Source organism: Physeter macrocephalus, chromosome 1 (genome assembly GCF_002837175.3).
Source record: "Physeter macrocephalus isolate SW-GA chromosome 1, ASM283717v5, whole genome shotgun sequence".
NCBI lineage: Eukaryota > Metazoa > Chordata > Mammalia > Artiodactyla > Physeteridae > Physeter > Physeter macrocephalus.
In genome coordinates, this window is record NC_041214.2 from 112,522,794 (window position 1) to 112,533,518 (window position 10,725).

At 39.2% G+C, this 10,725-nt stretch overlaps 1 protein-coding gene across 1 annotated transcript in view; it reads right to left on the reverse strand.

Moving 5' to 3' along the window:
* The window catches only part of ADGRG7 (adhesion G protein-coupled receptor G7), a 99,968-nt gene that overhangs the window by 18,930 nt on the left and 70,313 nt on the right, over positions 1–10,725 (reverse strand). The window contains exons 14-15 of the mRNA XM_055085566.1: positions 4,915–5,070; positions 2,724–2,880 (exon numbers count right to left, since the gene is read on the reverse strand). Coding sequence (XP_054941541.1) covers positions 2,724–2,880; positions 4,915–5,070 — 313 coding nt within the window. The remainder of the gene's footprint in view (positions 1–2,723; positions 2,881–4,914; positions 5,071–10,725) is intronic.

Sequence of the window (10,725 nt, forward strand, 5' to 3'; positions counted from 1 at the left end):
AAACAAATACCATGTGCTAACACATATATATGTAATCTCAAAAAAAAAAAAAAGTTCTGAAGAACCTAGCAGCAGGACAGGAATAAAGACGCAGATGTAGAGAATAGACTTGAGGACCCGGGGAGGGAAAAGGGTAAGCTGGGACGAAGTGAGAGAGTGACATGGACATATTTACACTACCAAATGTAAAATAGATACATTTTACATAGCACAGGGATATCAGCCCAGTATTTTGTGACCACCTAGAGGGGTGGGATAGGGAGGGTGGGAGGGAGACGTGAGAGGGAGGAGATATGGGGATATATGAATATATATATATGGCTGATGCACTTTGTTATAAAGCAGAAACTAACACACCATTGTAGAGCAATTATACTCCAACCAAGATTTTTTAAAAAAAGAAAAAGAAATCATTTGTATTTCTATACACTAACAACAAACTACCTGAAAAAGAAATTAAGAAATCAATCTCACTTATAATAGTATAAAAAACAATGAAATACTTAGAAATAAGTTTAACCAAGGAAAAATCTATACACTGAAAGCTATGACACTGATGAAAAAGCCTGAAGAAGACATAAACAATGGAAAAGTATCTGTGTTCTTGGAATGGAAAAATTAATATTGTGAAAATTTCCATACTACCCAAAGTAATCTAAAGAGTCAATGCAATCCTACCAAAATTCCAATGGTATTTTTCACAGAAACATCTATCCTAAAATTTGAAAAAAACTATCCTAAATGTTGAAATCATTATCTTGAAGGGAAAACCGCACACCCGTGTTCACTGCAGCATTATTCACAATAGCTAAGATATGGAAACAACCTAAATGTCCTTTGATGAATGAATGTGTAAAGAAAATGCATGGTAGATACATGCAATGGAATATTATTCAGCCATAAAAAAAAAGGAAATCCTGCCATTTGTGACAACATAAATGAGCCTGGAGGGCATTATGCTAATTGCTATAAGCCAGACAAGAATGACAAACACATATGGTATCAGTTACATGTGGAATTTTTTTAAAGCCAATTTCATAGAAACAGAAAATAGAATGGTGGTTGCCAGGGGCTGGGAGGAGAGGTAAATGGGGTAGTATAGGTCAAAGAGTACAAAGTTTTCAACTGTAAGAAGAATAAGAACCCAATGTACAATATGGTGACTATAGTTGATAATATGGTATCATGTACTTAAAAGTTGCTGAGTAGTTAAGCATTCTCACCATACACACACAAAAAAATTAACTATGTCTTTAAAAATAATAAAAATGAACTTATTTACAACACATAAATAGACCCACAGACATAGAAAACAAACCTATAGTTACCAAAGGGGATAACAGGATGGGGGGAGATAAATTAATTGTTTGGGATTAACATGTACACACTACCATATAAAAAACAGGTAACCAGGGACTTCCCTGGTGGCACAGTGGTTAAGAATCCGCCTGCCAATGCAGGGGACAAGGGTTCGATCCCTGGTACAGGAAGACCGCACATGCCGTGGAGCAACTAAGCCCAGGAGCCACAACTACTGAAGCCCATGTGCCTAGAGCCCATGCTCTGCAACAAGGGAAGCCACCACAATGAGAAGCCCACGCACCACAACGAAGAGTAGCCCCTGCTCTCCACAACTAGAGGAAGCCTGCATGCGGCAACAAAGATGCAATGCAGCCAAAAAAAAAAAAAAAAAAAGGTAACCAGCACATAGTTCCCTGTATAGCACAGGGAACTATGCTCAATATCTTGTAATAACTTGTAATCAAAAAGCATGTGAAAGGGCTTCCCTGGTGGCGCAGTGGTTGCGCGTCCGCCTGCCGATGCAGGGGAACCGGGTTCGCACCCCGGTCCGGGAAGATCCCACGTGCCGCGGAGCGGCTGGGCCCGTGAGCCATGGCCGCTGAGCCTGCGCGTCCGGAGCCTGTGCTCCGTAACGGGAGAGGCCACAGCAGAGGGAGGCCCGCATACCACAAAAAAAAAAAAAAAAAAAAAAAAGCATGTGAAAAAGTATAGAGATATATATATATATATATATATTTATATAAAAAACGAAATCCCTTTGCTGTACACCAGAAACTAACACAGCATTGTAAATCAACTATACTTCCACTATACTTTAATTTTTAAAAAAAGAAAAAAAATTAACTATGTAAAGTGATGGATGTGTTGTTTTGATCATTCTATATGTATATGTGTATCAAATCATCAAGTTGTACATTTAAAAATATACAGTTATAGTTGGCAATTATTCTCAATTATTCCTCAATAAAGTTTTTTTTAAAAATAAGATAATCATAAAATTTCAAAAAAGAGAGAAAGAAAAAATTAAGCCAACCCCACAGGGGTCCAAGCTCCAGGGATCACTGTAACATTGACCATATAACCACGGTGAGGTGCTGTGAACCTGCTGCATGGCAGAAAGGCAAAGGAGGTGCCTCCCAAGCTAGCTGCTCAACAAAATCTCTACTGCTCAGAGAAAAGGGACTAACATTGGCCAACCCCATTGCAATTATGTTCCATGAACTCCAGTCCAGGAAAGGATATAGTAGGTAAGTCATAAAAAAGTTTTTATTCCCTTTCCTCAAAGTGTATTAAAAATAGAGTCACCCAAAATTAACTAAGCAATGACCTTCAGGGAGGTTTAAGATAAGAAAACTTTGGTCCAGGTGATATCATCTCCACCACTCCATAGTCTGCTACTTTCAGACTAATCCACACCATACCTGAGTAGTGTTGAAAAGGCAGAATAAGTAGCTGAAGGTGACCCTGATGCCATCATTATCAATTAGCATTAAGTATGCCAGAATCCACGTAACTCCAAAAACGACTGCAACAGATAACGTGCTAAGAAACTTCTTTAGGATTGAAAACTTCTTTGTGCTAAGTAAGAGAAAACAAGAAAGGAAATATGGTTCATTCAGGTTTTTACTTATTAATATCATTGTTACCCTCCTACTGAAAATATGTATTCAGCTGCACATATACACTGTTCATTAAACAATATTACGCCTCAGGTGGAAAAACCTATGTCACTCTGAATAAAAGAGAGAAAGAGAGGAAGAGAGGAAGGAAGGAAGGAAGGAAGGGAGAAAGACAGTGATATCTGCTTAAAAGCTCAGGCATAAACAGTTCCTTAAATACTACTGCAGGCAAATTTCACATTAACTTTTTCTTTGGAACTGAATTTGATGTTAGCGATTATAACTACTGGATCAGTAATTCCTTTTCTGGGCATCTGGGACCGTCCCATGCCATAAGTTGATATCAGAATGAAAAGTTATTAAAGCGCAGAGTGACCTTCTTCCCTGTCATGCTAAGTCTATATCCCTGGAATCTGAGCTTGGCCATATGACTTACTTTGACCAGAGGGACATTAGCATTTGTTCCACAAACAAAGGCTTGAAAGCATTCCACTCATCAGAGCGTGTCTTTTCTTATTGTTCTTTGGAACCCTGAGAGTACTATGTTAAGAGAAAGACCACATGCAGCAGAGATGAGCTTTCCCAACTGAGCAGCTCCCACTCAATACCAACCAACCACCAACCATCAGACATGAAAGTGATTCATCCTAAGTTATCTACCAGCATTCAAGCCAGCTGAAACCAAAACAACTACATGATCAATACTCAAACTTATGACAAGTAATAAATATTTATCATTCTAAGCCATTGAATTTGGAGGTAATTTGTTATACAGCAAAAGCTAACTGACACATAGAAGATAATTTGTTAAACAATTAAATTGTAACCTGCTCTTCACTGTAACTAAGCTAATTTAAGAACCAGGAGCTACCAGTCAAAATTTTGAAACATTACAAATTTGTTTGATGTCTGTGGCCAAAATGATATTGCTTTGTATAAAAGAAATATAACTTAACTTACAATTAGGCTAACAAGATTTCACCAAGGTTTTTCTGCATTTTTAAGAAAACATAGGTTTGAATGATTATCAGTGATAGTCTTTTCTCCACATTTCCCCTCAATATGGGTTATCATCCATATAGGAAAGATGATACTCTTGATTAGTAAAGTACATGTTTAAGATTACATTCCCACTAATGATGGCTGTTTTCACCCATCTGTTCATTCAAAATGGATCTATATGGTGACCAACAAAGTTCACAGATGTACTTATAGTAAGTCTACTTGGGTTAAGAAGAGTCTTGTAGAATTAAGCCTGAATTCACAGCCTCATTAGCACTGTGTTCTAACCAATTCATGCTGTGGGATGTGGAGGTGAGGGGAGTGTATGTGTTTAATAGTTTCTGTTCTTTGTCTCTCCAACTGAAAGCTCTTTCTGTATATTAGCGATGACAATGAAAATGCTTATTGGGGTCAGAAAAGTTATGGAGAGGAAAGAAGCAGTCCACGTGGGAACTGATAAACCAGAGAGCACAGGCCCCATCTGCAGGGAATGTGGGCCCAATGTTGCCCGATGTTCCAATTTTTATATGTTTGCAACAAATTTTAAAAAATTTAAAGCTATTATGTGATTCAGGCAACACATGTAAAATATAACCTACAGTTACTAGTTTCTAAAATGAAAATACAGTTACCAGCAACTCCTCACAACCCTCTCATATTTTTAATTATTCAAATCTGATTTCATGAATATTTGGTATTGGGGGATACATTTTTTTTCTTGATGTCTTTGGGTTGGGTTTTTAGTTGGGCTCATACAGCGCAGAAGTATCTTAGGTAATGCAATAGACTCACACTGTAGTCTTGATGTTGGAAGATGAGAAGATCTGCCTTCTGAGACAAAGTTTAAGAGAAAATCTGTCCTGCAAACCACATATCCTTGCAATTTCCCCCAAATCTGAAAACTCTTCTAGGAGCTGTGGATGTATTCCTGTGCTATATTTAGTACTAGATGAGCCATGCCTTCCAGCTTCTGATTCATTGGGAATCTTACCTCTTCAGATTCTGATTATTCTTCCACAGCACTTTGACTACAATGACAATAAATATAACAACATTGCTGATGAGGATAATGGTCACAGGTATGATGAATGACCACAACAATGGACTTGTTATCAAACCACTGCTTTCTTGAGTTGCCAGCCAGCAGCTGTGGAGAGAAAAGAAATGATTTCAGCAGACTAAGAAAGCAGAGAAAAGAAATGATTTCAGCAGAAAGAAAGGTATACAAACTCTTCTCTATGCTGTTCACACCATTGACATTCACTCAGCTGAAAGACCTGCTAAAAGTCAATATCTCTTTGCCTTCTATATATTGGAGATGATTTTCAAGAATTCAACCAAGTAGAAAAATTAAATGCATTGATTCTGCCAAATTTTTCTGTGAGACAGTATGGGCTAGTGGAAAGAAAGCGGGCTTTTGAGTTAGGCAGTCCTGAATATAAATGTCACTGTCTGTCACTTACTAGGTTTCTGACTTTAGTTAAGTTACTGTTTAATTTTCTTTTTGACTATGTAGCACACTCAGATGGCTCAAAATTTTTAAGGTACAAATCATCATAGAGAGACAAGACCCCTCCTTCAACTATCCCTAGTTACCTAGTTTTTATCTCCGGCGGTATTCAATGTTTCTTGTGTATACTTCCAGATTTAGACTATGCATACACCAGCAAATGTATATTTTTTCCCGATTTTGAAGCAAAGGATAATGTGATACTTCTATACCTTACTTAAAAACACATCTTGGAGATCATTCCATATCAGCATATAAAGATTATCCTCATGAATTTTTATGGCTGCATATTATTCCATTATTTCATTATACCATAAATTATTTAAACTGTCTCTTATTAATAGGCATTTTTTAAAGTTTAATGTTTAAAAACTATTTGAATAGTTCTTTAACCTCATTGCATCTGTTTTTTTTGTTTGTTTGTTTTTGTCTTTTTGTTATTGGTGGTAGTTTTGGTGGTAGTTTTTTTCTCATCTGTGAAATGTAGTAATCATCTCCTGGCATTGTTGTAAGAATAAATTCATTCATTTAATAAGCATTTACAGAGTACCTGCTATGTGCCAGACATTGTTCTAGATAACAAGATATTAGCAGTGAATGAAAAAACAAAATACCTTTCTTTAGTGAATTTATTCTAATGCAGAAAATAAATAAAACTGATGAATTAATAAGATATATACTATAACAGAAGTTAACAAGTGCTGTGAAGAAAAATAAAGCAGGTAATGAGGGTAGGTATTACTATGTATATGTATATGTGTGTCTGTGTGTCTGTGTGTGTGCCTGGGGGACCAGGGGAGGAAATGTTTCATTTTAAATAGTGTGGTCAGGAAAACCCTTATGGAAAAAAATATTTGAGTAAAGATCTGAAGTAGATGAGGGGGAAGGGTATTCTAGGCAGAGGGAACAGCAAGTGCAAAGGCTCTGAGTTGAGAGCTTAAGCAAAGAGGCCAGTGTGGCTAGAACAGAGTATGTAAGTAGATGGGATTAGTAAAAAGATGCAAATTATGTCAGGGCTTTACAGGTGACTGCATGTACTCTTGACAAGAAGGAGAAACTTGACATGCTCGGTCTTTAGTTTTAAAAGTATTACTTTAGCTAGATGCAGGGATAAAAGAAGAGCACATGCCAAAGGAGGAAATCAGCTAGGAGTCTACTGCAACCATCAGGTGGCTTGGAACCAGGGAGAGGAGATGTTGAGAAATAGTCTGATTCCAGATATGTTTAAAATTAAAACAAAAGGGGACTTCCCTGGTGGTCCAGTGGTTAAGACTCCATGCTCCCAATGTAGGGGGCCTGGGTTCGAGCCCTTGTCAGGAAACTAGATCCCACATGCCATGACTAAAAGCCTGCATGTGGCAATGAAAGAGTCAACTAAGATCACACATGCCACAATGAAGATCCCGCATGCTGCAACTAAGACCCAGCGCAGGCAAATAAATAAATATATACATTTTTAAAGTAAAGCAAAAGGATTTATTGATAGGTTAGATGGGAGATATAGGAGAGTTAAGAGTGACTCCAAAATCTTTGGCTTGAGTACATGGAAGGATGGAATTACTGTCAACTGAGTTGGGGAAAATGATGAGAAGAGCAGGTTTGGGAGGGAGGACCAGGAGATGTCCCATCACTTGTCCAGCCAAGTGAAGGTGTCAGGTAGGCAGTAGGGTATTAACAAAATAATGTGAGAAGTGCTGGTATATATTTGGCAATCAATTAATGTCTGTTTTCTTTCCATTGTAGGTAAACACCATTATTATACATGCCAAAGGATTTCTAAGCTGTTTTGCATTGGAATGTTCTTACAATTTAAATTATTAGAAATCATATTTCTAATCTGAATGACCTAGAAGGAAATTGGGATGATTTCAGATCTCTGTAATGAATTTTTTAAATGAAGAGGAGGAGATTGGTTCAAGATGGTGGAGTAGAAGGAGGTGCACTCACTCCTTCTCGCGAGAGCACCAGAATCACAACTAACTGCTGAACAATCATCTACAGGAAAACACTGGAACTCACCAAAAAAGATACCCCACAACCAAAGACAAAGGAGAAGCCACAATAAGATGATACGAGGGGCACAAGCACAATAAAATGAAATCCCATAACCATTGCGTGGGCAACTCACAAACTGGAGAACAATTATACCACAGAAGTCCACCCACTGGAGTGAAGGTTCTGAGCCCCACATCAGGCTTTCCAACCTGGGGGTCTGGCAACAGGAGGAGGAATCCCCAGAGAATTGGACTTTGAAGTCAGGCAGGATTTGACTGCAGGACTTCAACAGGACTGGGGGAAACAGAGACTTCACTCTTGGAGGGCACACACAAAATCTTGTACACACCAGGACCCAGGGGGAAGGAGAAGTGACTCCATAGGAGACTGAACCAACCTACCTGCTAGTGTTGGAGGCTCTCCTGCAAAGGCAGTGGGTGGCTGTGGCTCCCCATGGGGACAAGGACACTGGCAGTAGAAGTTCTGGGAACTACTCCTTGGTGTGAGCCCTCCTAAAGTCCACCATTAGCCGCACCAAAGAGCCTGTAGGCTCCAGTGCTGGGTCACCTCAGGCCAAATGAGCAACAGGGAGAGAACACAGCCCCACCCTTCAGCAGACAAACGGATTAAAGTTTTACTGAGCTCTGCACACCAGAACAACACCCAGCTCTACCTAGCACCAGTCCCTCCCATTACGAAGCTTGCACAAGCCTCTTAGATAGCCTCATCCACCAGAGGACAGACAGTAGAAGCAAGAAGAACTACAATCCTGCAGCCTGCAGAACGAAAAACACAATCACAGAAAGACAGACAAAATGAAAAGGCAGAGGATTATGTCCTAGATGAAGGAACAAGATAAAACCCCAGAAGAGCAACTAAATGAAGTGGAGATAGGCAACCTTCCAGAAAAAGAATTCAGAATAATGATAGTGAAGATGATCCAGGACCTCGGAAGAAGGATGGAGGAAAGAATCGAGGAGATGCAAGAAATGTTTAACAAAGACCTAGAAGAATTGAAGAACAAACAAACAGAGATGAACAATACAATAACTGACTTGAAAAATAGAGTAGAAGGACTCAATAGCAGAATAACTGAGACAGAAGAATGGATTAGTGACCTGGAAGACAGAATGGTGGAAATCACTGACACAGAAGAGAATAAAGAAAAAAGAATGAAAAGAAATGAAGACAGCCTAAGAGACCTCTGGGACAACAAATGCACCAACATTCACATTATAGGGGACCCAGATGGAGAAGAGAGAGAGAATGAACCTGAGAAAATATTTGAAGAGATTATAGTAAAAAATTTCCCTAACATGGGAAAGGAAATAGTCACCCAAGTCCAGGAAGCACAGAGACTCCCAGGCAGCAGCGAGCTTCTAACAAATGAAAACGGGGGAAATGTTGGAAGCCAACCTGGAGCCTCCGTGCCATGACAGGGTCATGGAACAACACCAAGACAGCGGTGCAGGGCAGTGCTGCGCCCAGGAAGCTGACTACATCTCATCTGAGCTGTTTTGTAATTTTGTGCTTCTGCCTTGGAAAAGTACATGGGGGATTTGCCCCCTGTCCCAAGCTTAACCGTGTAAAACATCCTCTTCCCCCTCCCAAACCAAAACCTACGAATTGGGACTTTTTAACAACAGCCCCTGGCTGGTGGGAGAAACAACAAACCACCTGGAAATGAAGGGTTGTTTCTATGGAAAACACCAATAATAAAAAAGCAATGGCCCTACATGGGAGTAAGAAATGATTACGCGTATTGTTGGTTCTGGTATAAGGATAAATTAATCATACAGAGTCGACTGCCAACATTGGAATTGTTGACTCGTCCATTCAGACAAGGCTTCTTGCCCAGAAGAACACAATGATAGACTGAATTGTGAGATGTATTGTAGATAATTTAGGGGTACATTGTTAAGACTCGTCCATGCGGACCTCTGGGACACATAGGAAAGTTCAGGAAACTTCCTCCTTCATAGTTTCTTTTAATGGCTTGTTACATATTAGCTTGGCTTTGTTATTAGTACGGATTGAACCTACTCTAAGAAAAACAATGATGTTTTGAAAACCTTTAGAATTATTTTAAAAGTACATATAGAAATATTAGGTACAATCTATTATAAATATCTTCTGAAGTTTTAGCTAGGCACCTGATGTTGCAATCACTTAGGGTATATAAATCTGACTGTGAGAAAATAAAATATGAGACCATGCTTGCACATACAGAGTGTTATGGATTTATTTAACCTCCCCTCGCCGACGCTGTCCATCCCTCGGGTATTCCTGGACCTGCAGGAGCTGGACTCCCGCAGGGTAGGACGGGAATAAAACACAGACCTACTAGAGCATGGACTTGAGGATATGGGGAGGGGGAAAGGGTAAGCTGTGATGAAGTGAGAGAGTGGCATGGACATATATACACTACCAAATGTAAAATAGCTAGCTACTGGGAAGCAGCCGCATAGCACAGGGGGATCAGCTAGGTGGTTTGTGACCACCTAGAGGGGTGGGATAGGGAGTGTGGGAGGGAGGGAGACGCAAGAGGGAAGAGGTATGGGAACATATGTATATGTATAACTGATTCACTTTGTTGTAAAGCAGAAACTAACACACCATTGTAAAACAGTTATACTCCAATAAAGATGTTAAAAAAAATAAAAAATAAGAAAAAAGAACCTACAACCAAGAATACTCTACCCAGCAAGGCTCTCATTCAGATTTGATGGAGAAATCAAAAGCTTTACAGACAAGCAAAAGCTAAGTGATTTCAGCACCACCAGACCAGCTTTGCAACAAATGCTAAAGGAACTCCTCTAGGGGAAAGAGACTAGCAACTTAAAACAACCTTGTACATACATAGACTGCTATATCAGAACCTCATGGGAACAGCAAACCCCAAAACTACAATAGATAACCATACAGAAAAGAAAAAGCAACCCAAACACAACTCTAAAGATGGTCATCAAACCACAAGAGAACAAAAGAGGAAGGAAAGAAAAAAGACATACAACAACAAAACCAAAACAATTAAGAAAATGGCAATAGGAGCACACATATCGATAATTACCTAACTGTAAATGGATTAAATGCACCAACCAAAAGACGTAGACTGCCTAGATATGAAAACAAGACCTGTATATATGCTGTCTACAAGAGACCCACCTCAGACCTAGGGACACATACAGACTGAAAGTGAGGGGATGGAAGAAGGTATTCCATGCAAATGGAAATCAAAATAAAGCTGGAGTAGCAATACTCATATCAGATAAAATAGACTTAAAAATAAAGACTGTT